Source organism: Geotrypetes seraphini, chromosome 8 (assembly GCF_902459505.1).
Source record: "Geotrypetes seraphini chromosome 8, aGeoSer1.1, whole genome shotgun sequence".
Classification (NCBI taxonomy): Eukaryota; Metazoa; Chordata; class Amphibia; order Gymnophiona; family Dermophiidae; genus Geotrypetes; species Geotrypetes seraphini.
Window position 1 is genome coordinate 85,666,985 of NC_047091.1, and position 27,264 is coordinate 85,694,248.

Consider the following 27,264-nt stretch of genomic DNA (forward strand, 5'->3'; position numbering starts at 1 on the left):
TCAAGTGTTTCACCTCCCCCCCCCTTTTTTTTTTTGTTTCGCCATCAAACATGACGTTTTGGGCCTCCCTGCGGCGGATCTTTAACGTCATCGAAAAGCGTCGGAAGCGGCTTTTATATTAGTAAGGAGCAGGTGGACGCTCGCTGTAGCGTGGGTAATGGCAACATTTGTGCGGCTCTGGGGTTCTTGCCGTGCGCGTGGTTTGCTGAGGCTCTGGGGCTGCAGCGCCCGTTCACATGGTGTTGCTGCTACCACTGGATCTGGTCTTCCTTCACTTAGCCGCTGGAGGAAGGCTGCTGCTACCGCTGATCGGGGTCCTGAGAGTGTGCTGCTGCTGCCGTTCCGTGGGGGCTGGGGTGTGCGGAATTTCGGGAGTCGTGGCAGCGCCTTTGACGGGGATGACAGTGCTGGGAGCGCAGGGGAGAGCGGTGGGGAAGAGGGAGGAGAAAACGCGGATGGTACAACTACTCCCCCTCCTACTACGACGGCTCTTGCCCCCCTACTTGTCCCTGAGGTGTTCCCGAATTTGCCGCTCATAGCTGTAAGCAGAAATCCTGTATTCCCTCGTTTCATCAAGATCATCGAGGTGAGTGTCTCCTCTCCTTCGTTCCTACACTCCGCTGGGAATCACCGGGTTCCGATCCCGCTTTCACATGGGAGCAGTGTCTATAAGGGCTAGATTTAAAAAAAAACACCCAAAAAACAAAACGCTGTTGCAGCCGTTATAGTATCGATTTTTAAAAAAGCAAGTCGTCCTCCAAAAAATGCTCATGCAAATGAGGTTGGTAGTGAAGACTTGCTAAATTTGCATGTGCCCATCAGTGGTTTTAATGATGGGCACATGTGCAGAATAAACCAACCAACAAACCCACACAACAGCAGGAGAGATACTCAATCTCTCCCGCCCAACTGACACGCACCCCTGGCAGCGGGAGAGATGCCCAATTTCTCCCCCCCCCCAACTCCCCCCCCCCCCACCAAGCAGGAGAGTTGCCCATACTCTCCGCTACCACACAACTCCTTTCCGTGCCTCTGATGACCCCTGCTGTCTCACCTTATTTTTAGATGGCAGGCTGGGGGGGTGCCTACTGGGAAGGGGTCTGAGGCTCTGATTGGCCCAGGTTGTTAAGGCTCCTCCTATGGGTGGGACCTTATGCATCTGGGCCAATCAGAGCCTGGGTCTCCTCCTCAAGATGCACTAGGGAGGGGAAGGCCCACAATTTTGAAGAAGGGGGCCAGCTGGCCGGAGGGAGTAGGCATTCAGCCAGCTATCTGAAAATAAGGTAAGGGGGAGAGGGTGGGGGTATCGGAGGCACAGAGCAGGGGGGTTGCTTGGCAGCAGGAGAGCGTGGGCAACTCTGCTGAGGGGAGTTGGGAGGGTGTTGGTTGGTGGCGGGAGAGATTGAGTATCTCTTCTGCTGCGGTTGGGGTGGGGGTGGGGGGGGGGGGAGAGGGGTGTTGGACAGGAGAGATTGAGCATTTTTCCCGCTGCCTGGGATTATTTATCCTTATTGGTCCAAGCCCACCAAATAGCATGGGTTTGTACAAATATACACTTAATGTAAATATACACTTAATGTAAATTTGTAAAAGAGCTCCTAATTGAGATTGGTTTGTTTCAGCAAGCCTTTGGGAATGAAATAATGTACAGTTTTTTATTTCAAGTTATCTTTTGATTTAACAGCAAGATATACAGTATGATACAGTGGTGCCTCACACAACGAACTTAATTGGTTCCAGGAGCAAGTTTGTTATGCGAAAAGTTCGTTATGTGAAACGCGTTTTCCCATAACAATACATGTTAAAAAAAATAATTCGTTCTGTAGCATAAAATATGCTAAGATGACATAAAAAAAGATAAATTTATCTTGTTAGAGCTGGTGTTAGACACAACTGGGGACTGCAAAGTCCAGGCAGAGGCTTACGGCTCTCTTTGACCAGGGGGGACAGTTGCCCTAGTTGCACTACCCTAACCCTATTCCTGCTATGTGTGACTGTGGTATTCTGTTAGCATGATATTTCTGTGTAGCATTCTATAATAATTTGGCTTATTCAATTTTCTTGATAGTAGAGGGGATATATGTGAAGGGGAGGGGAGACAGGGGTTTTGTTGATCCTTGCTGTGTATTATAATCACCCCCCACATACTCCCCAGTACCTTTTTAATCATCCCCCCTCGGTACCTTTTTTAATTCCTCCCATCTTTCCCAGCCAGTGGCGTACAGGCCAGAAGCGCAGAGATCAGGAGCAATTCCTCTGCACGCCTGTGTGGGCCCATGCCGATCTCCGAATGGCTGCTGTTAGTTCTTGTGAGTCCCGCGAGAGCTGACTGCAGCCATTCAGAGATCAGCGCAGGCCCAGGCAGTAGCACAGAAGGCTTGCTCTTGATCTCTGCGCTTCTGGCTGGGAAATTTGCTAGACCACCAGTTACGAGTGAGCGGGTGAGATTAAAGTTGCAGCAGTGGTGGCTTTTTTAAAAAAATATGTGGCGGCGGGGGGAGGTTTAAAAATATGCGGTGGCGGCAGAGGCTTAAAAATATGCAGCAGCGGCGGCAGGGGGGTTTAAAATATGTAGCGCCACTGCACAGGGAGCCAGGCGGAGAGAGGGCAGTTAAGCGCAGTGCCTGCGCGGAAGGATGCAGCTCGGGCGACTTCGTTGTGTGAAACGAAGTTCGTTGTAGGAAGCAAGACATGAAGTTCGTTGTGCGCAGCGTTCGCTGTGCGAGGCATTCGTTATGCGAGGCACCACTGTATATGTTTGATACTAAAGACCTTGCTTTTGAATCTTCTGTGTTTTTCTTTGTTTCATGTTACACTGTGTATGTTTGGTTGTAACTATTACTATTATTTCTGTAGTGCTACCAGGCATATGCAGCGTTACCCAGCGAGAATAGTAGACTGATGGGCTATAAATGTTTAAATAAATAATGATGTTAGAAAAGGCACCCTGGACAACATCCCAGTTTAAAACAATATTCATTTTGTGGGAGGGGGGATGGAAGATAGGGCTAGGCACGTGGGATCTGTCGGAGATAGAAAGAGAAAATGGTTACTGCGGATGGGCAGACTAGATGGGCCATTTGGCCTTTATCTGCCATTGTGTTTCTATGAAGTGGCAGAGAAACATTAACAGCAGGACCTTGATAGAAGGGAATTGTGTGTTCTAAAGGAGGCTGGGTGTGTCCAGCTTTTCCACCAGCTTCATGTCTGAGCTCCTCCTTGTTTTTTTTCCACGTCCTTGTGTATGGCCTTGCAAGGCTTTACATCATCTCCCTTTGACATTTGGCTCAGTGAGTCAGCTTCATGTAACAAAATAAACCCCACATTGTAGCTCTGAATCACTTAGTCTCTCTTTTACAAAGGCGCGCTAAGCATTTTAGCATGGATTTAGCGCACACTAAATCAAAGCGTGTGCTAACCGCTAACACGTCCGTAGGATAACATGCACGCGTTGGCGTTTAGCGTGCGCTAAAAAGCTTAGTGCACTTTTTGTAAAAGAGGGGGTTAATATGCTGCATGAGAATCTTATTGATTTACTGATGGAAATGCCTTTCAAAAATGGCAAACTAAAATCACTTCTTCCTATTAGGTTCCCCATTCTCCAAGGTGAGACATTGTTGATTAAGCAAGTATGATGCCCCTTTACTCTTTTCCTGATGCTGAAATTCTGAATAAATGTCAGTGAACCACATCTCTCTTCTGCTCTTGTCCTGTGCGAGAAAAGCAAAGGAGATCATTACAGTTATTTTCATGAATCTATATAATTCAATAAGAAAAAGATCTCAATAAACTTAGGGCTAGATTCACTAACCTGCCCAATCGGGCCCGATCTGGGCAGGTCCGACGAATTCACCAAACTGCAACATGCAGATGGGGGCGATTGGAGGAACGCCCTCACCTGCCGGCACAGATCGCTCTATAGCGATCCCCGCGCATGCGCAGACCATCTTTAGATGGTCTGCACATGCACTGGACCTCCGGCCCTGCAGTTTTTTTTTTTTTTTTTTTTACAACCTGTAGTTTTAATCCGCTTGAAAGCCTGTGGGTTAAAACCACGGGCTTACACTGCGGGGAAGGGTAGGAGAGTCGGGGCAGGCAGGCAATGAGGGCAGCTTGGGGCAGGCAGGCGATCAGGGCAGCTACAGTCGGGGCAGGCAGGCAGGTAGGGGAAGCAGGAAATTGGGGCTGACAGGGTTGAGAGCAGGGCGGCAGAAGGCAGTCGGAAAGGGCATTTGACAATTAAAAAATTAAAATGGGGAATAAATTAACAAACTTATTAGTGACATGACAGTACTTACATGAAAACAACAGGATGGTAGGGAGAAATACAATTTTAAAAGAAAAGAGAACAATTAAGGTTAAAAACAAGAGGGAAATGAGAGGAATTGTATCAGTGTTGAATATAAGTAAAACAGAATTTGGCATGGAAGGACCCAGAGATCATTTAGCAATCATAAGCATTTTTAAATAAGAAGCTTTTAAGATTTCCCTTAAATTTATCTAAATTTTTCTCAGACCTTAAATGTGAAGGTAACAAATTCCATATTGTAGGGGCTATTGTTGCGAATGAAGTAGCCCTACGTGTACTAACGATTTTTAAGGATGAAGAAGGTGCTGAGAGGCAGAGTTCTCAAAGGATTGTGAGGAATAAGGAACTTATGAATTAAAGCAGGTTCCTTGGAGTCCATAGTTTTAAAGGAGATTAAAGCAATTTTATAAGTAAAGTGATGGTGGATTGGTAACCAGTGTGCACTTTTTAGTAAAGGCTGTACCAAACATAAAACCACAGAAGGTGCTTGTGGTGTGTCCGATTAGGCATGTGAAGGTAGACTTTTATTATTAGATCTAGGAAAGTAAGAAACTTGCCTGCTTTGATGGAAGAAGACACTGATTGCATGGCTTCCATATGGAAAGAAGGAACGTCGAGCTACAACATTCTCAATAACTGCCCCATGATTTGGAATTTTTTGCCAATTTATATTAGAGAAGAGCAATATCTGGATAAATTCAAAGGTGCACTAAAATGTTTTCTTTTTAAAGACGCATTTGAGCACTGACTTTCCTTTCTCTGCTTCCAAGATATCCAGTGATAAAGAAACTATTCCCCTTCATTCCTATTGTTTTTCCCTTCATTGTTCTCTTTTCTATACTTTATTATAGTTCACCCCTCTTACCTCTCATTTAATTGTACATTGATACTATGCGTCTTGATTGTACATGACTTATGTTTTAGATTTTGTCCTCCACTTTTTATCATTGTAAAACACCTAGAATTTTGGGGTTCATAGTCAGTCGTGCGCGAGACACCAGCGTGCCGACAATGAAGGGCAGACAATTCAGTGTAAGACATCAGCGTGCCGCGGGAAAACTTAGTTTTAAAGAGCTCCGAAGCGAGGTGTGAGTGGGGAACCCCCCATTTTATTGCATAGTGTTCGTGCTGCTGTTGGTGGTGGTGGTGGGGGGGGTTGGAACCCTCCATTATAGAGAAAATGGAACTTTTTCAGATTTTTTTGGGAAAAGTTCCATTTTTCTCTATAATATGGGGGGTTGCACCCCCCCCAACTGCACCAAAGTCAGCGCAAACAGTATGCAGTAAAGTGGGGGGTTCCTCCCCACACCCCCAGTCGTAGCTTTTTAAAACTAAATTTTCCCGCAGCGCGCTTGTGCCGAATTGTCAGCGCTCGATTGTCGGAGCGCTGGTGTCTGGCGCGCGATTGTCCCATCACTGAATTTTGGATAAGCGTTTAATCAAATTTTAAACAAAACTTGAAACTCTAAAGGGGCGGCAATGACCTCCTTCAAATCCAAAATGGGGCAAAATGAACCTCCTTTCTTTGGAAACACAAAGTAGATAAAATACTAGCTGAGCCCCTTTTCTGGAAGTGGAACTGGCTGTTCTGCCATCAAGTGGATTGAGTGACAGTGTTGCCCATACTGCCTTTACTACTACTATTACTATTTATTATTTCTATGGCGCTGAAAGATGTACACAGCGCTGTACATTCTAACACACAATAGACTGTCCCTGGTTCAATTCCCAGACAAAATGGAAAGTTTAGCCCCCCAAATGTAAGTTTGGAGGGGTAATGTTGAAACGGCCTTACAATCTGCCAGGTCCCAGGTTCGATACCCTCGTTTGAAGATTCAGTAGAAAGTAAAATGTGCAGAAATAAGCTTAATATTACAGAAAAGCAAGATTTATAAAGATGCATCAAGTATTACAAGTGTAGAAATAAGTTTTACAAATACAGAGACTGCTTCTGTGCTCTTGTGAATGAGAGAGAAAAAGACAGCTTCCTGAATAGTTTCTTTGAGGACAAAAAAAGAGAGAGGTAGCGAGAAAAAGGGGGGTGGGAGAGTGATGTTCCAGAGAGAGAGGGGAGGGGGTGTTGCCGAGAGGAGGCTTTAATAGCTTGGAATCTTATTCTAAATATAGAAACTATTGTATTTCCCAGTATCTTTCTGTTTATCATTTGTAAACTGTTTGAAACAATGGTTAGTTTAATTGATAAGGAAGATGTGATACTTGCAGGCACGGTAGATGGAATTAGTCTTTGGCTTCTTTGTCCCATTCAAGTAGCATATCTTCTTGATAAACAATCCAGTCTGGCTAGATGCTTAATGTATGTGAATTCTATGCAGGAGCCTTTAGGGTCTATCTGCATCAACATACCAGAGTCAGATTGATATAATTTCCCATAATCCTTTGCTGACGTTAGGCCAACCGAAAATGCTGAGGCTGGCGGGGAGATTATAGTGGATATAAGTATCTGACAGCAGTGAGTGGGAGTTAAGAGTAGAAAGTAGTTTCAAAAAAGTGGGCCTTTAGCTTGGATTTGAACACTACCAGGGACAGAGCACAATGTATTAATTCAGGAAGCCTGTTTCAGGCATATGGCGCCGCAAGAAAGAAGGGACGGAGTCTGGAGTTGGCAGAGGAAGAGAAAGGTACAGATAAAAGGGGCTTGCCCAATGAGTGGAGATCAAGGGGTGGGGGGAGCATGGGGGAGATAAGTGAGGAGAGATATTGGGGGGGGGCTTCAGAGGGAATGCACTTGTAAGTCAGCAAGATGAGTTTAAACTGTATTTGGAAATGGACAGGGAGCCAATGAAGCGATTTGAGGAGAGGGGTAATGTGAGAATAGCGGCTCTCACGGAATATGAGTCACGCAGCAGCATTTTGAACAGATTGAAGAGGCGAAAGACAGGCGCGTGGGAGGCCTGAGAGAAGTACGTTGCAGTAGTCTAAGTGCGAGGTGATGAAAGCGTGTGGACAAAGGTTTTGGTAATGTGTTCAGAGAGAAGAGGATGGATTTTGGTAATATTTGGTAATATTATAGAGGAGGAAGTGACAGGATTTGGCGGTCTGTTGGATATGAGCAGAGAAAGGAGAGAGAGGAGTCAAAGATCACCCCAAGGTTGCGAGCCGACGAGACAGGGAGGAGGATAGCGTTATCCACAGAAATAGAGAATGGCAAGAGGGGGAAGGTGGGTTTAGGTGGAAAGATAAGGAGTTCAGTTTTAGCCATATTCAGTTTGAGATGGCGATGAGACATCCAAGCGGCAATGTCGGACAGGCAGGCTGAAATTCGGGCTTGAACTCCTGCAGAGATATCTGGTGTGGAGAGGTAGATCTGGGAGTCATCAGCATAGAGGTGATACTGAAAATCATGAGAGGAGATCAGTGTAGCAAGAGAGTGGGTATATAGGGAAAAGAGGACAGAGCCTTGGGGTATGCCAATAGACAGTGGGATGGCAGCGGAGGAGGATCCACCTTAACATACGCTGAAGGTACAACAAGAGAGATAGGAAGAAACCAGGATTGTATCCCCATGTGAGTCACCCACATTTGTGGGTGACTCACATGGGGATACAATAAAGACAACTGGCAAACTCCAGGATATAATCTTGCTGCACTATTTCCAGGATCCATTGGTCTGAAGTTATGAAGATCCACTCATGGTACAACAAGGTGAGTGTGCTCTCCACTGTTGCTTCTGAGGGGCCTGGAACCCTTTTGAGGCTGAGAGACCAGAGGAGAAAGTGTCACTGGGTGATCTTGCTTAAAGAACCCAAAGGACCTCACTGGGCCTGCTTGGTTTTCTGAAAATGCCCCCAGTTTTTAGGGGCATGATTTACCATCCTGTGCTTTTGTGGACCCTTTGAGGCAATCTTCAGGCAAACACTGAGGCTTAGCCTCTCGCAACTCCTTGATGAATTTTTCAAACTCATTGCCAGGTCCATTGACGTCTTTTGTAGATTTGCTGTAGTTGTCGTTTATCTTTATTTTCTGTTGTTTTTCACCCACATATCCAGGGTGGATGGGAGCGGGAGGGGGTATATCTTTTATTTTGGTATTATTCCTGATGGTAGTGATGGAATTTTTATATTTTGTATAGATACTGATTGATTATAAGTGCTTGGTTGATTATCATTATTTGTATATAAATTGTATTGTAAGTTTCAAGTTTAATAAAATTTTGATTTGATCGCAAAATCTTACTTCAATGCGATTTACAAAATATGTTGCAAATTAGGGTGACATAAACGAATAACATTTTACTAAGACAATGATTTCCATAATTACATACCAACCAAACACAAGGAAAAAATAAAATGGATTAAATACAATTATAAAGTAAATATAACAGGGTAGGAATTTGAAACTTTTTGTTGGCATTAAAAACTATATAAAGTTCACTCATTGCCAGAAGGAATAACCCCTGTGAAGAAAGTTTGCTGAGATGTGCCTTGGAGGCTGAGCCTACCGCCCAGTGGTGGAGCCACAGCCATCTTCGGGCTATCACCTCAGAAGCAACTATTTGAGAGGAAATTGGATTACAGAATGCATCAGTCAATCTCCTTTAAAGCCAGGAGCAGCTATGCAGCACATCCTGAGACTTGAATCCCCAAAGCTGCTGATGAGAAGGCCTGCTTGAGCTGGCTCCAGTTTAGATATCAGTGATGTGGCAGAGGAAAGGCCTCGATGGGGAAAGCTGTACTTTCCCTTCCACTATCATATCCAACATCTCTTTTCCACTATCCCCTCTCTCTCTGTCTCTGTCTGTCTCTCGTTCTGGGTCAAACCTCTCTATTCTCCTCCATGCAGCATCTCTCCCTTCCTTCCCTCCATTATCATGTGCTACATTTCTTTCTCTCTCCCTGCCCTCCACCCTATGTTCAACATGTCTGTCTGTCTCTCTCTCTCCCCTTTCTGCCTCTGTTGCATCTCTCCCTTCAGCTCCTCCAACCCATGTCCAACAATTCTTCCTCTCTTTTTCTCCCCTTTCTGCCTCTATTGCATTTCTCCCTTCCTCATTTCTAACCCATGTCCAGCAATTCTTTCTCTCTCTCTTTCCCCCTTTCTGCCTCTGTTGCATCTCTCCCTTCGGCTCCTCCAACCCATGTCCAACAATTCTTCCTCTCTCCTATCTCCCACCCTGTGCAATAGCTTTCCATCCCCCTGTGCAACAGTTCCCTCCACCCGTGTTGATCTGACATACCATTGGACTTCCTAAAGCAGCAGCAGTGATGGCCAGCTGGGGTTTTTCTTATGCCTATGAGATTTACACTGATGTACCAGTCGCCTCTCTCTTTAGGGTGGAGGTTGGTATCTGAGGCTTTTTCCTCCTCATTTTTTCATTGCTGAGTTTGAAAACATAAAAGTTATAGTTAGGCTGTGGAGTCGGTAGATAAATCCTTCAACTCAGATTCCGACTCCTCAGTTTCTGGTACCTACGACTCCGACGCCAGGTACCCAAAATTGTCTCTAACTCCGACTCAAGACTCCACAGCCCTGGTTATAATACAAAGAAATTTGCTCCATTAAGCAAAAATAATAGCTAATTTTAAGAAAAACGGAGCTTTGTGTAATTAGTGGCTATGAAGGACCCCAGGATGGGGTTAAATTTTTAATTATTTTTTGATCAAGCACAATCAAATTTATGGGGAAAACATCAGTTTGCACAATTTTTCGAAGTTTAGGATTTTTTTTGGACAACACTAGTGTTCTCTCTGCAGGAAATGGGAACTTCTGTCAGAGATGGCGGGATGCTACTGAGGGAGGATCTGGGCTAGAGAGAAGCAGCCTATTCGATGCTGCTAACTGTAAAAACAGGTTCAGAAGGTGCCAGGGGGAGGGAGAATAAGAATTGCTACATCGCTGGCCATGGGGGCAGGGAAGGCAGACAGGAGAGAGAAAAACTTGACTCAGAGAGGGGGGGGGCTACAAGAGTAGAAATTGGCAGTAAATGTTTTTGTTTATTTTATCACATGAAAAACTCTTTTCATTGTTCCCGTTGGGGGTGGGTATAATTTTTTTTTTTTTCCCTTCTTCTACAACCGTGGCAATCCTGCAAAATGTTTTACCATTACCAAAGATTTACTACAAATTACCATGCATCCCCATCGCCCTGTCATTCTCTACTTGGAGTCTCTTTCTTTTTCTTTCTTTCTGTGGGTTGTTAGGATGATTATTACCTTGAGTATTTCTTTCTTATTTTTCCTTTGTTACTCATATTTTGATGTGATTGTAATTTTATAACACTTTAAATATAGAGGGGAATAATAATAATAAAAAAAACGTCTAAGTCCCCTTTTGGCCTAAGTCCCTAGACACTGAGTTGGCAGCAGGGAAATATCCATTCTAAAAAAAAAAAAAAGTACAAAAAGGTGTTTTTTTTTGTTTTTTAGAATGGCCTACCTCCACGTTCAGCAATCTACTCGCCCAGACTGCCACTACATCTATCCCTACAACAAATTCCTAAACAAAAAATCACCCAAGTCCCAAATGCCCAAACCCTGACCTTTTAGGTGAAGGTGGGGCTAGTCCTTTGCCTAAAAGCAGGATTCTGTAACCGGCGTCTGTCAAAAAACAATGCCGATTACAGAATCCTGTAACTGGCCCACCCTCCACTGCAACGTTTGCGGCAGGAGAGATGCCTAATCTCTCCTGCTGTGATAGCGATCCCTCCAAACTGCTGGCACCCCCCCGTCAAACCCGAATACCGGCAGGAGGGAGCCCAGGCCCTCCTGCTGATGACAAATCCCCGAACCGACCCCCCCTGCCAATACCGACAGGAGAGATCCCAAGCCCTCCTTCTGACGGCGCACCCCTGAACCCCCCCCCCCACTGACAATACCGGCAGGAGGGAGCCCAGGCCCTTCTGCCGAAAGCGCAACCCCCTAGCTTACCTTAACGTTGGCCAGCCGGTTCCTCTGTTTGTTCAGCTGGCAGGCCAGCCATTTGTGGAATGGCGGGCCTAGGGCCTGATTGACCCAGATATCTAAGACCCACTCATAGGAGGGGACTTAGGCACCTGGGCCAACTGGAATTGGGCTAGTTGCCTAAGGCCCCTCCTTGGTTGGCCCATGTGCCTAAGGCCCCGCCCATAGGAGGGGCATTAAGCAACTGGCCCAATTATGGTTGGCCCAGGTGCCTAATGCCCCTGCTATGGACGGGCCTTAGGCACCTGGGCTAATCAGGCCCTAGGTCTGCCATTCTGAGGATAGTGGGTCTGCTGGATGGACAGGGGATCCATCCGTCCAAAGTTAAGGTAAACTGGGGGGGTGTCTGGGGTAGTGCGCTGTTGGCAGGAGGGCTTGGAATCCCTCCTACTGTTATTGTCGGGGGTGGGCAGTTTGGGGGTGCGTTATTGGCAGGAGGGCTTGGGATCCCTCCTGCCAGTATTGGGGGGTGGGCGGTTCAGGGATGCGCCTTTGGCAGAAGGGCCTGGGCTCCCTCCTGCCTGTATTCAGGTATGTCGAGGGGGGGGTGTGTGCTGGCAGGAGAGATTGGGCATCTCTCCTGCCGGTTTATGGCAGTTCGTGGGAGGGTGGGAGGGGTGTCGCAATTACAGCAGGAGAGATTAGGCATCTCTAATGCTGTGATTGTTGCATTGAGGGGTAGGCAGGTTGCTGGGGCTGCTGAGCTAATCACGGCAGCCGCCATCAGCTCAGCGGCCCTTATTCGGAACTTATACGTTTTGACTTAGACCAATCTCGTTAAACTTTTGGTTATACTTGCAGTACGACTAAGTCTAGGTCGGCCTACCTCTCACCCACTTCCCGCCCTTTCCCCTCTTCTAAAAATGCCTCTTTTCACTCTAGGTGTTCAGAGGCAGGGTAAAGGCCTAAGTTGGTTTTAAAACCAGCTTTGATTATCGGTACTTGAACGATCTGTCTTTTTGATTGTCCAAGTACTGTTTTAGGCCACTTTTGAACTTTTTTTTATTATGACCCCATAGTTTATAAAAAATATATACACACTTGTGTTAGAAATGTGCATGTTAGAATGTTAGTCACCCTGAGTAAAACGGTTTCTTCTCTTTTGTCTAGGTTGAAAATGAGAAGTTAGTTGAGTTACTGAGGCGGAAGGTTCGTCTTGCCCAGCCTTATGCCGGTATTTTCCTCAAGAAAGATGACAAGTAAGTTTCACGCTTGGACACCACTGGGTTACTGCTGGGGTGTACAGTAGAAATCCATAATGCCTACACTCTTCAGGCAGTAATTGGTTCTTTTAATTAGTATGTCAAAAATCACAGATTTAAAAAATAATATATTGTAAAAGTACTGTACTGTTCAGTGTGTTACCAAACTGTGGTAGCCATAGGGACCATTATAGCCTTTACTGTCCTTTACTGCCTCTTTAATCAGGAACTTAATGCATTTGAAATAATGAAAAAACAACTTATCTTAAGTTCCGGGGCTGGCAGATTGCAGCTCTTTTGGAAAGGCAGCCACATCAAATAAAATACTCGTGCTCAAATGCTTGTGTTTTAAAGTGCAAAAATGCTGTAAGCTAAAATGGCCCCCTGACTCGAGTTTCATCAGGAGGGGGTCACTATAAAATATTAGAACAAACACAAATCTCAATACCAGTATAAACTTCTTAAATAATACTGAACAGCTCAAAGTACAATGGTATCTTGGTTTACGAGCATAATTTGTTCTAGAAGCATGCTCGTAATCCAAAACACTCGTATATCAAAGCAAAGTTCCCCATAGAAAATAATGGCAACGCAGAAGATTCATTCCACAACCCAAAAGGTGCTATAAGGAACTGGGAGCAAGTGGCGAGGGGTGGCCCAGGGGTGGGTACCTGTCTGGATGATGCCCGGGTGCCGTAGCCCCTTCTGCAGTTTGTAGGTGGCCAGGCGCTGCAGTAAGTTTCATAGACATGATGTTATCTTTGTGGATTGGATATTTGATAAAGTGATCAGTGTTATTCTTTTGATTATCACTGACTTAAATTCCTGTCAGGGTTGCAGTTTTTATTTTTTTTTTCTAGTTTACAGAGCTAGCTTTTAAGAAGAAAGTATACAGGTTACAAAAGGAAGAAATAAATTTATTTGCTTGCTTACTTATATCCACACTATCTACTAGATGGGTTACACTACATTTTTAAAACGTTGATTTTCCAAAATAATATTTAATACAGTTTGAGAATGTGGAAGTTGATTTGTAGTGAAAGATATGTTATATGTATTCTTATATCCCACCAAATCCTTGCAAAGAGGAGTTTGAGATGGGTTACAAAAGGCATTATCACTACACAAAAAATTAAATACAAACATACAAAGCAAAACCAGAACTAAAATCCTAACAAAGATTTCTGAAACAGCATTTTCACTACACAACAATAAACATACAGTGCAAAATCAGATCAAACAAAGCCCCTAACAAAGGCATCTGAAAAAGCCATGTTTTCAGATTTTTGAGAAACAAAGCGAACCTAGTAATAATGCAAAACTCTGTAGGCAGTGCATTCCAAATTTTAGCAGTTTAATAGTTAAACGATTTGCAGTGAGCCATCTTTTCTTTTACACCTTTCAGAGTTGGAAAAGAGAATCAAACATTCCAGAATTGTGTTGTTCATCAGATCTGTCTAATAACTCTGTAAATCTGGAGAAACTATTAGGAACGTCTCCATAAAGGTCTTAAATGCCAAACAGCATAACTTAAATTCAACCTACTTTTTGACTGGGAGCCAATGCAACTCTATAAACAATGGTAATCAAATCTTAATTTTATAACATATACGTCTCTCTGCAGTGTTCTGTATCAGCTGTAGCCCTTAGTGGATGAGTAGTATGCAGTTTTAGGCAACCAAATGAACATCCCTTAAACCAAATGAAATTTCACATTTTACACACAAGGGATACTGTTCCTTCATATTAGAGGGCAATACATGTGGAGTCTGCCTAATATCTGCTTATCAGTCTTTCACACCTTGCTTCTTGAAGGGCTTTTTAAACAATGTCACAGGGGCTGGATATCTCCGGATCCCAGTGGAGTCTTCTGATGGAAGACACTTTAATCCATAGGCTATTATTGAGATGGCTTGGAGAAATCCACTACTTTATTCCTAAGATAAGGAGCATAAAATATGTTTTACTATTTGGGATCTTGCTAGGCACTTGGGACCTGGGTTGGCCACTGTTGGAAACCAGGATACTAGACTTGGTGGTCCTTTGGTCTGTCCTAGTATGGCAAGTCTTATATTCTTATGTTCTTAATTTTCTTTCCTGTGTTGCTGGTGGTTCTCTGAAGCACCAGGGGGCACTGTGTGTCCTCTTTAGAGAGTAATAAACATAGAGCTCTCCTGCAGCTCCTATTGGCTGTGACTCTGGAATAGCTTGGCCCTCATTTTCTTCTCTCTTGCTTCAGCTGAATCCTGTTACCTGGCAACCTAAAAGCTCAATGTCCACTTCAAACTGTTCCTCTGTGGACCTGAAAGAAGAAGAAAAGCATATGTTACTCTATGTCTAAATGGTATCCGTATTATGATCTATTGTGCTATTTGCAGGAAATATTGGCCCAAATTCTGTAACCAGCGCCTTATGTTGGGCACCTATTTTGGAGGCGCCCAACTAGATAGGTGCCTATCTAAATTGAATAACAAGCCCAATTAAGCTTTTTAACCAGCAATAATTGAAACGTAGGCGCCTATCAAGAAAGAACGATTTTGTAACGAGGTGCCTCTAAAGAATTTAGGCGGCCTTCAAAAAAATAGGTACAATGCATGTTAGGCATGGGCGTCGCAACGTGTTAGGCGTCTTGTTACAGAATTGCCGCTCTTAAGCGTGCTTAAGAGCTCGCATGGGCGCCTAAGTTTTGGTTGCTCCTAGAGCTGGCCTATTTATTGGGCACCTCCAAAATAGGTGCCGCTCAGCGCGATTCACTAAACAGCACTCAATTGTGCTTGAATCGCGCTTAGCTTTTGGGCGCTTCTTATAGAATTTGCCCTATTGTGCTTTACTCAGAGTCTTGGGTTGCAGAGCAGATCCTGATATGTTGGAGCATTCTTACGCCAACCTGAAATTGCATCTATTTAACCTGAGAAGTAGTCTAGTGGTTAAAACAACAAACCAAGAACCAGGGAAGCCAGGGTTCAAATCTTACTGCCACTCACTATGACTTTGGAAAGTCATTTAATCCTCCATTAACCCCAAATGTAAAGCCCTCCAGGACTGTAAGCCCTCCAGGGGCAGGAAGATACCTCCTATATCTGAATGCAACTCGTTTCAAGTTACTACTACTGGAAAAGTGGTGAGCTAGCTACAAACAATAATATAATAACCAGGGGATTTCTGAGCCATTTTGAACAGCTCAAAAAAGTTTCCAAAATAGTAGACAATCAAGCATATTTTGAAATGAGCCATCATAGAAAATAGACTTGATGATGAAGTGGACTTAACCCCTTAGAGCTAAAGTTTCAAGTTGTTTTTTTTTTTTTTTAAGTTTATTTAAAATTTGATAAAAACGCTTATAAAACTTTTTAAGCTGACTATAAATCTTTCCTCAAGTTACTGTCACAAAAACATTTATAAAGAGCACAAATTCTGTTCGAGATCAATCCAATGCTGGAGTTCAGTTGAGAGGTACACTGGCAAAGCTGTATTTGGAGGTATGAGTACTATAGCACTTGGATTGAAATACCTGTATTTACTTTTTCCAAATCTGAGCTTAAGGCAATTTGCAGTCTAAATTGTACCCGACACAATGTAAGGTGAGGGGACTTCCCAAATTGGCAAAGAGCACTAATGATAGAGTGGAATTTGACCCCTGGCTTTCTTGGTTCTCAGCTCACTCTTCTGACCACTAATCTATTCTTCTACTCTAGTACTGAAATAGCAAAGAGTACTGCAGAGTGGGACTCTGTGGTACCTTGACCAAGTTGTGCGCATAAAGGAGCATCCCATCATCAGTGACGGTAGGAGATTCAGATAGCGTTGTACTAGGTGCACTTGCAGAGTTGTGTCTTCATTCTGAAATTGTAGTTCTGAAAGGCATGTTACATCTTTATTGGTACACAGAACCATAGGCAGTGGAACCCAAAAGCTCTACCCCAGACCCCTCCCAGACCAAGGAAAAGAAGAAAAATTTTTACGCCCAAAAAATTGGTAACGTATCCACAAATAGCAGTAGCCTTTTTAAATTAGTTAACGACCTTTTTGATATTCAGTCATTTACGAATCCCATAGAAGAATCCACTGTGACTGCAAATAATTTGGCAGACTTTTTAACTCTAAAGTACAAAAATTAAGGTATTCTTTAGCGGGCCCTACTAATTGTCACTGGGGTTTTACTATTTTCCAGGATCCGGAAGTCCCTAAACTAGATTTGAGCTGGACTAATTTTTCTAAGATAGATTGGCAAACATTCAACAAGTTTTATAATAAGTATGTTAAATCATACTGCAGATTGGATAGTTGTCCTCCAAACGTTATGAAGGTAGCCCCGATTAATTTCAAAGCCAACCTGCTACTTTGAGTCAATTTCCAACTATCCATAGGGAATTTCCCAGAGCAACAGGGTCAAATTGTGATAACACTTATCAGAAAGAACATTAAGGAATCATCAAACAATATATCTAATTTTAGACCCATTACGAGTATTCTGCTGATCACTAAGTAGGGGATGGTAAATGCAGAACTGACTACTTATCTAGACAAGTTTAATATCTTGCATAATAACCAGTCAGGTTTTAAGTCTGGCTACAGCACAGAAACAATTATGGCCTCGCTATTAAATTATTTACATTCCCTTTTTAGTCAAGGCACAAGTGCTATTATTGGACCTAAGCTGTGTCTTTGACCTGGTGGATCATACCATTTTACTGGATTGTTTGGAATCCATTGGTATTGCAGGAAATGTTTTAAATTGGTTCCAAGGTTTCCTGGGCAATAGATCCTACCGGGTGTTTAAGGACGATAGTCTATCTTATAGCTGGGACAACACTTGCGAGGTGCCGCAGGGCTCCCCTTTATCTCCGACTTTGTTTAATATCTATCTTATTTCATTGGGCAATTTGCTGCAAAATCTACAGCTCAACTTTTATATTTACGCAGATGACATCACTGTGGTTATACCGTTAACCCATTTGTCACCTGATTTTTATTAATTTTTTAGCAAAAATTTTAAATCAGATCAAGCATTGGATGACCGCTTTTAAATCAAGTTTCAAGTTTATTGAGATTTTGATTTAAACGCAATATCAAGTATTTTCAATGCGTATAACAATAATAATTTTGGGGGGGACAAATAGAACAGTTTAAAACTATATACATACAATTTTATCCATAGTTACATTAAAGATACGTAAAGAATTAGAAGTTAAATTACATTTGATTTAAAATAAACAATTAAAATAGAAAAACAATTAGGGAAGAACAATTTTTTGTGAAGATTTAGTCTAAGAGTAATTGTTAAGGTGAGACCTGATCTAAAAGTAAATAGGAGAATCAAAAGGATTGTCTGATCTAAGATTCATAAGCATCTTTATAAAGATAGCTTTTTAGATTACTTTTAAATTTTTCTAGGGAGGTTTCAGCAAATTCAGCAAATTCTTTTTAGCTACACTTAACGAAAAGATAAAAGAAAATACGATTCATGTAGGTGGGCGGGAATATAATATTGAACAAACAATAAAAATACTGGGTGTAACTCTCGACAAACATATGACTCTGGAAAAACATATAGATCTACTGTTTTAGAAATGTATCTCAGTCTTATGGAAGCTCCGCACCATCAAAAAACTTTTTGTTGAATCTTCTTTCCATCTGCTGGTGCAGACATCCATCTTGAGTATTTTGGATTACTGTAATATTATCTACTTGGGGGGCTTACAAAAAAATACTCAAAAAACTGAGACTGATTCAGAACATTGCGGTTCGCCTCATTTTTGGATTAAAAAAATGGGAGCACATCACCCCTTTTTATCAAAAACTTCATTAGTTGCCAGTAGAGTCCAGAGTTTTGTTCAAGTTTTCTTGTATCTGTTACAAAGCAGTCTTTGGGATGCTACCAGATTATCTTGCTTCTCAGCTTCCTTTGAACAACCCCAGTAAGAGTACATGTAGAATAAATTTATTTAATTATCAGGCTTTAAAATCATGTCAATATAATAAGTTTTTCGATAGAATTCTATCATTCCAGGCCGCCAGACTGAATACATGGCTTGGAAAACCTATGTTAGAGGCTACTTACTTTGATTTTAGAAAATCACTAAAGACACGTCTGTTCGACATGCTTCCATCTTAATTGTGGTCATTGTTTAACTTACTATGCTTTTACCTGTTATATTCTTTTATTGATTGTTATTATGCATTTTATATTCACCGATTGTATGTATTTTTCCCTTGTGAACCGCTTTGAACTTTTTGGTATAGCGGTATACAAAAAAATAAATTATTATTAGTACTAATTGTAATACTATTTTTCCATTCATTTTTCATATATACACACAATATACTGTGTTTTTCGCTCCATAAGATGCACTTTTTCAACCCCCCAAAAGGGGGTGGAAATAAGGGTGTATATTAAGGAGCGAATATATTAAAAAATAATTAAAAAAAAAAAACTGTAACTTTTTTTCCCCATCCCTGCGGTCCAGCGCACTTTCCGTTCTCCTGACTCAGTTCCTCTGCTCTCTTCTGTCAGCGGCACAGCGGTGCATGAGGCAGGCGCGTGCTTTTGCGTGCCTGCTTGGTCCCGTGCTGCACTCCAAATGGCTGCCTGTCAGTTCTCGCAGTTCTGTCTAAAATATATTTTTAGTTCAGATTTTACTCCTTAATATCAACTTAGACTTGAACTGTTTAGGGGAAAAATGCCTCAGATTTTAAGTTTCAAGTTTTATTGGGATTTTTATATACCGCCTATCAAGGTTATCTAAGCGGTTTTACAATCAGGTACTCAAGCATTTTCCCTATCTGTCCCGGTGGGCTCACAATCTATCTAACATACCTGGGGCTATGGAGGATTAAGTGACTTGCCCAGGATCACAAGGAACAGCATGGGGTTTGAACCCACAACCCCAGGGTGCTTAGGCTGTAGCTTCAACCACTGCGCCACACACTCCTCCTTTTACAATCAAGATGTTCAGCGTGATTACTCACTCTACTCCTCATATAGTCATTGGCAAAAAAAAATAATTGTGTTAATGTTTTTCTTGTTATCTTTTTAAAATTTATATATCTATATATCTATACACACACACACACACACACACACACACACACACTACTTTATATATACTGGTCCCTTAGGCTGTAAGTTGAAAACGATATATTGAAATTAGATATACAGTGGAAAAAGTTTTTAAGAAAGTAGTGTATATGTATGTGTGTATATGTGTATATATATATTTGAATTAGCGCACACTAAACGCTAATGTATGCATGTTAATCTATGAACACGTTAGTGTTTAGCATGCACTAATCGGTTAACACACCTTAGTAAAAGAGGGGGTTAGTCACCAGCAGTTAATTATCGGTTCAATTTGTAACAGTTTCAATGTAGCAAACTTGACTTATCTATCCTTATATCCTCCAGTTGAATCCTTTTAGATCTCTTAACATTGCTCTCCGTCTGTCACAACTCTCCAGGTTTCTTCACTATTGTAGTTTCTCCCGCCTCTTTCTGGGTATCTGTGCCGCTGTAATTAAAGCCGATGTGGCCAGTGTTTCGCAGATATAACCCTCTTATTCTGCTGCATCAGGGCAAATCTTCCTTGGCATCCTCTATTTTAATTCATTGAATCACACTACCAAAGGTGCCAAGGAAGATTTGCCCTGATGCAGCAGAATAAGAGGGTTAAAAAAGAAAAAAAAACACACAAAAAGAAAAATATTTTAACACAGGTCTTTTTTTTGAGAGGGGGTGGGGGGTGGGAGGGGTGGGGTTTGCCAATGACTGTATGAGGAGTAGGGTGAATAATCACGTTGAACATCTTGATTGTAAAATCTGAGGCATTTTTCCCCTAAACAATTCAAGTCTAAGTTGATATAATGGAGTGTTTATTTAGTATGTAAATCATCTACGAGATAATTATTTGCCTAGGGACCCTACAATTGAATAGTGGGGGATCATTATATGAAGTAACTTTAAGTTTATCCACACATTGGAATACGTCTGTAAAATTAGTGTGCTTGTACTTTATTGACCTGATGCTGTTGAACATAAGTCTAAAAGCACTGAATTTTGTGTTTCTTATCAGCAATGAGTCTGACGTAGTTCAGAACTTAAACGAGATATACCAAACAGGAACATTCGTCCAGATCCATGAGATGCAGGACCTTGGAGATAAGCTGCGTATGATTGTCATGGGACATCGCAGGTAAGGATCCTCTTAGTTGCAAGCTGTGAATGATTGTCACAGGACATCATGGGTAATAACCCCCTTGGATGCAAAAAGGGAAAAGACACCTTTCTCCCCTCTTATTCCTCAGTACAACATGCATTTACTGATACAGACACTAGAGTAAGTGGCAGGGGAGAATGAGGAGACACTAGTTTGCAGAAGTAAGAATTTTGAAGGTCTGTTTTGGAAGGTTCTGTTTCTATTGAAGGTTTTACAAGTTGATCTCTAGGGGGATATTCATTCCGTCTCTGCTTCTATCTTTATTTACTACTCCATTTCACATATTTTTTTGCATACACCTTGATATTATCCAGGATATGTTGACTTTAAAATTTAATCCATCAATTTAGGCCTTGCTGTACAATCACTGAAAATATTCATAAAGCACTCTGGGCTAGATTCACGAAGCCTACCTTTGCTGGGTGATCCGTGGCCGATCCATTTACGAGTCTTCTTGAGTGATCAATTCAGCAAGCCTCCTCATGCAAATTAATGCACTCAGAGGCACACCTACAGTCACTGAACGGATTGCTGTAGATCGATCGGGATGCATGCGCGGACCATCTTATTTTCCTGTAGATGGTCTTCGCATGCATTGGCTCTCAACAGAAGAGGGGGAGGGAGGGGGGGATTGAGGAGGCTATAAACAAGGCTGTCGGTATAGGACATGAAGGAGATCAGCCGGGGCTGGTGGCAAGAAGGCAAGAAGCGCTTTTAACCCGCGGGTTAAAAACACGAGCTCGCAGAGGGGCATGGCCAAAAATATATATATCAGGAAATCCAAGATGGCCACTGCAGCAGCAATTTTGGCACCAAAAATGGCCCAGGGGAGCTACAAAAAAAAAAAATATATATAAATCCAAATCATCGTGCCAAAGAAAGATTTGGATGACTGGAGACCAATTCTGGATCTCAGGTTGGTCAATGCAGCCTTAAAAGTGCCCAAGTTCTATATGGCAATAGTAAGATAAGTTATTACTTTAGTTGCTTCAGAATAATATCTAGCCTCTCTGGATCTGACAGAGGCTTGCATGCATAGTCCCATTTTTCTGCTCATAGAAGGTTTCTCAGATTCCATGTTTAGGAGAGACATTTTCAGTTCTCCTATTTGGACTTTCAACCAAGGTAATGATAGTGGCATCAGCACATTTGCGCAGAGCCAGGATTCAGGTTTATCCGTACCTGGATAATCAGGGTTCTGTTCCAGGCAGAGGTCCACAGGGCACTGATGCAAGTAGTCCGCTTCTTGCAGGAGCTGGGCTGGATCATCAATTTCCAAAAGTCATCCGATTCCCTTGCAATCCATGGAGTACTTGAGATTGCATTCAACATGGCATAGGGCTGTGTCTTTGTTCTGGAGGCTCGCAAACAAAAGCTGAGGTGGCACATTTTGAGATTCTAGCAATGTCAGTCCCAATAGTGTTTCAATATCACCGGCTATTCATAGACTGGTTCCAAATTATAGCATCATTAAACGCCTTCCAGTCCTTCATTATATCTATGTAATGATCCTCAGAGGGCTCCAAAGCCCATTTGGTTACTGTGAAACAAATCACAATCGCCCGATCGTCATAGGATCGATATTGTGTATTTTTTTATATATTTATATATTATTGAAAAATTTTTCATATTAAATTTACTTATCTTGCTCAATGTAGTGAATACTCGGGAGCGCCTCTACCGACACATGCATGTTTCAAAATAGTTTTCGTCACGGTTGAGGCTACCACTTATAATCTAAAACACACAAAATTTAGCGATTTTAGTCACTGAGAATACCATCGTGTCTTAACTTAATTTCCATATTATTCTACATACTTTCTAACCAGGACTTAGCCCTTATTTTAACTAAAATTATCATCACTTACTAACGTGCTTCAAGACCGTCATTCCTCTCCATAAGATATCATGTTTAGTTAGCGTCTGTCATCAGTATTGGTTTTTAAACAAAATTGTAACCAGGAACTGGTTTCATAGAGAGGGCGAATCACTGTCAACCAGCGAGCGAGAACACACCTTAAAAAGGTATAATTATACTTTTATAATATATATATATAAAGCTAAATCAATAAAGCTCGCAACCCCTTTATACTATAGACATCCAGTCAATTTCTTCATTCAGACCATTTGGAACTAAAGTTATCAAGGAATAGATCCATTTTTGTTCTTTTACATTCAGAGCTTTTTTATAGTTGCCACCCTCCCTCCCTACATATACAGTATCAATGATACGCCATTTAATATCCTGCCAAGTGTGGTTCATAAGTTTCCAATGATTTACAATTGGGGCTGTATCTGTCTCAGTATTAACTCTATAGACTTATGTTCATTCAATCGTATTTTAACCGATCTATAAGTTCTACCCACATATACCTTTGCATATATATGATGTTCATTGTATCACAATTAGTAACTGTTCTTGAGTAAATTTCTTCACCCGTTTGTGGATGTATCCATACTACGCCCGGCATTGTAAGAGAACACCACTGACAGTACCCACATGCTTCATGAACACCATATTGTCCAGATGTGTACACAGATATGGTTCATCTTCTCATGAGTGGATCCTCTTCCGCTGCCCCTCTTGCCTGACATTATGACTCAGGGTCCCATTCCCATGTTCGTTCTGGGTCCCTTTTGTCTCTTGAAAGGGAACACCTAAGTAAGAAAGGTTAATCAGATAAGGTGATCTCTACCCTTTTGGGTTTTCGGAGACTTTCTACCTCTCGGGCCTATGTGCGAGTTTGGCGTCTTTTTGAGTTTGTGTTCCGTGCATAGTGTGGTTCCTTTTCATGCTTCTTTGCCTCACATCTTGGAGTTCTTGCTTGCCTCACATCTTGAAGTTCTAGCTTGACCCTCCCTCTGGGTTCAGCTTGTGGCTTTGTCTTCTTTTCACGGCTTTTTGCATGGTAGGCTTTTGGCTTCTCTTCCAGATGTGGTTCATTTCTTGAGAGTGGCAAAATTGTTCTGGCTCCCAGTGCGTCCTTCGGTTCCAGCCTGGGATCTCAATCTGGTGCTTTTGGTGCTCGTTCGGCCTCCTTTTGAGCCTCTGGGCTCCTGCACATTGAAGGACCTTACTCTTAAGATGGTATTCCCGATGACTATTACTTCCACGAGATGCGTTTCTGAGCTGCAGGTCTTTCGTGTAGGCCTCCCTTCCTGGAATTCTCTAGGGATCGGGTCTTGCTGTGGCCGGTCCCCTCCTTTCTGCCGAAGGTGGTTTTGCCTTTTCAAGTCAACTAGTCTGTTTTCCTCCTGGTTTTGGGTAGTCGGGAGGGCTCTCTGGAGCAGAGGCAGTTGTGCAAATTGGATGTCCGTAGGGTCCTTCGTGCTTATCTTCAGCAGACCCAGGAGTTTAATCAGTTGGATTGTCTTTTTGTCCTTTCAACTGGTACTTGTAAGGGGGACAGTGCTTCCAAGGCTACCATTGTGCGTTGGATCATGGATGCTATCGCTTCAGCATACCTTCTTCAGAAGAAACCTGTTCTGTTTTTTTCTCAAAGCTCATTCCACTCAAGGGCAGGCAGCTTCTTGGGCTGAGTATTCTCTTGTGCCTCTGGTGGATATCTTTAAGGCGGAAGTTTGGTCTTCTCTCCATTCCTTTGTTCCTCATTACCGTGTGGACGGTCAGATGTGTCGGGATGCAGTGTCTGGTGAGCATGTTCTTGTGGTTGCTCTTTGAGGGTCCCACTCATGATGGGTACTGCTTTGGTACGTCCATTCAGTTCTGTGCCAGTCTGGAGGGATGATAAAGGAGAAATTAGGTTTCTACCTGCTAATTTTCTTTCTTTTAGTCCCTCCAGACCAGCACAGACCCCGCCTTGGTTTTTTTTTAATTTATTCGGTGTTTTGCAGTACTTTTCTTTTCTGTGGTGTCTTTTTGTTTGGGTGGTTAGGGAAGATTAAAAGAACAGCGGTATTTGGTTCATCTGGCGTAGCTGGTGATCTGTGGGGATGTTTTGTGAAGGTTCTTCTAATCAATATCCAACAGTATTTCTCTGTTAGTTGCTATTCTGTTCTGGGAGTGAGGTTGCTGTTCACAACTACAGTCAAACCTCGGTTTGCGAGTGTTTTGCAAGATGAGCAAAATATTCTCGCAAAACTTGTCTCGCAAATCGAGTGTTGACTCGATTTGTGAGCATCGCTCCCCCCCGCTCGAACTGGCACTCCCCGCCTACACGCACGCAGCCCACAGGACGTGCCGGTGCCGCTTGAAGAACTTCCTGCCTCTGCCGGGCCTTGAGCATGCATCTGCGCATGCTCAAGGCCTTCTAATTCTCCCTCTCTCCTCTGCTCGATAATGGCACTTTCTCTCCATCTGGAGGTCCTATTATTGTAACTCCAATTCCCAAGGATCCTAAGGGATCTGTATCCTTGATGTCTAATTATAGGCCCATCTCGTCGATCCCATTCTTCATAAAAATTATGGAAGGTTTAGTAAATAACTAATTGTTGAATTATTTGGAACACTTCTCAATTTTGCATGGATCACAGTCAGGATTTACTAGTGCCCTGATCTTACAGCTGGACCTAAGCAGTGCACTCGACCTTGTCAATCATGATAAACTATTGGAATGTCTGGATGCTATAGGCATACATGGCCAGGTTTTGAAATGGTTTGAAGGCTTTCTTAAATTTAGAACTTACCAAGTAAAGCTTAACAATGAGTTCTCAAAAAGCTAGTGTAATCCTTGTGGAGTACCCCAGGGGTCTCCTTTGTCTCCATTGCTTTTTAACATTTTATTTGGCCTCTTTAGGCAATAGATTATCTCATGACAAAATTAAATTATTTAGGTATGCAGACAACATGAGTATTAATTCTTATACATACCTCTTTCTCTCAAATCAATCAAACTGTTATGGAGATGCTTCAGACAATTGAATTTTGGATGGCAGAATTCAAATTGAAAATTAATTAAGAAAAAAAACAATTTTTTTGCATCACCAAATTTAAATGAAGATGTTACATCTATTGCTTTAAATGATAGTCTATAGCAGTGTTCTTCAACCACTGGTCCATGGACCGGTGCTGATCCACAGAAATTTCCTGCCGGTCCACATGGCCACGTGGCCACGTGCATCAGGCCCAAAACAGTGTTCTTTAACCGCCGGTCCACGGTGCGATCGATGCGGCGTTATGTTCGAGCCAGCTCCCTCTTCCTCACTGATTCAGTGCACAAAGCCACGGGCAGTGGCTCCTACGGGCATCCTGTGCCTGAACTGGAAACCTTCTCTCTGACGTTGCAAGGTGAGGGCGGGGTCTGAGGTGGAGATTGGGTAGAGATGGGCGGGGTCTGGCCCACGACTTAGCCCAGTGTTCTTCAACCGCCAGTCCACGGACTGATGCCAGTCCACAGAATAATTCTTTTATTTCTGCCGGTCCATGGGTGTAAAAAGGTTGAAAAACACTGGTCTATAGCATCCAGCCAACCATAAAGATACTTGGTGTAATTCTAGACCGACCCCTTACTATGAAAAATCAGGTTGACTCATTGGTTTGAAAGGGTTTCTATTCTCTATGGAATATTAGAGCATATTTTGATATTAACTCCTTTCGACTGTTAGTTCAGTCATTGATCCTTAGTCAGCTGGACTATTGTAACATCGTTCATTGCATTGGCTTCCGGTTGAAGCACGGGTTAAATTTAAGTTCGGCTGTATTTGTTTTAAGGCATTAATAGGTCTAATCCCAGTGTATCTTATGGAATCTTTCATTATTACAAATTCCAAACATTCTAGAAAATCCCATTCACTATTTTTGTTTCCTTCTGCAAATATAAGAAATTCCAGGAACGATTGCTGTCCTTTCAGGCAGCCTCATGGATTAGGGATCTGACTCGCATATATATAGATAGATAGATAGATAGATAGATATAGATATATATACAGTGGTGCCTCGCATAACGAACGCCTCGCACAGCGAACGCTGCGCACAACGAACTTCATGTCTTGCTTCCTACAACGAACTTCGTTTCACACAACGAAGTCGCCCGAGCTGCATCTTTCCGCGCAGGCACTGCGCTTAACTGCCCTCTCTCCGCCTGGCTCCCTGTGCAGTGGCGGACCGTCGGCTCGCAGGGGCCCGGCGCCTACTGCTGATGCGTTGGGGGGGGCGGAGCTACTCTCGCCGCTTCCCCGATGCTAGAAAAAAAAAAAAAATGAACAGTTAAGTCCCAGTTTTTGCCGCTGAGACTCTGCCCTCTCTCACTGTAAAATTAGACTCTACTTAGTCTGTCTTTAAATTTAAAAAATGTGTGTTGTTTTAAAAAACAATTATGTTTTTAGATGTATCTAAATAAAAATAATAACAAATTTATCTTTTTTTATGTCATCTTAGCATATTTTATGCTACAGAACGAATTATTTTTTTTAACATGTATTGTTATGGGAAAACGCGTTTCACATAACGAACTTTTCGCATAACAAACTTGCTCCTGGAACCAATTAAGTTCGTTGTGTGAGGCACCACTGTACTTTCAAACTCGTATTAACAATTCCGACATGCTTTAAAGACTCATCTTTTTATAGAATCCTTCAGAAGTTAGACATTGGATGTTCATTCATTTGTACTGCTAATCTCTGTGAACCGCATAGAACTTAATGGTATTTGCGGTATACAAGTG

The 27,264-nt window shown here is 42.5% G+C and overlaps 1 protein-coding gene and 1 long non-coding RNA gene across 3 annotated transcripts in view; one reads left to right on the forward strand and one right to left on the reverse strand.

Moving 5' to 3' along the window:
• The first annotated feature begins 26 nt into the window (after positions 1–26).
• The window catches only part of LONP1 (lon peptidase 1, mitochondrial), a 177,881-nt gene continuing 150,643 nt past the window's right edge, over positions 27–27,264 (forward strand). Inside the window, exons 1-3 of one of the 2 annotated variants that reach the window (XM_033954649.1) lie at positions 27–586; positions 12,337–12,425; positions 20,498–20,617. In XM_033954649.1, coding sequence (XP_033810540.1) covers positions 158–586; positions 12,337–12,425; positions 20,498–20,617 — 638 coding nt within the window. In that variant the 5' untranslated portion in view covers positions 27–157. Of the gene's footprint in view, positions 587–1,226; positions 1,284–12,336; positions 12,426–20,497; positions 20,618–27,264 lie in introns of those variants that run through there. The other variant, XM_033954650.1, reaches the window with a different exon arrangement.
• Positions 14,418–27,264, reverse strand: part of LOC117364967 — a 31,005-nt gene continuing 18,158 nt past the window's right edge. Inside the window, exon 3 of the long non-coding RNA XR_004540335.1 lies at positions 14,418–14,730. This is a non-coding gene — a long non-coding RNA (uncharacterized LOC117364967). The remainder of the gene's footprint in view (positions 14,731–27,264) is intronic.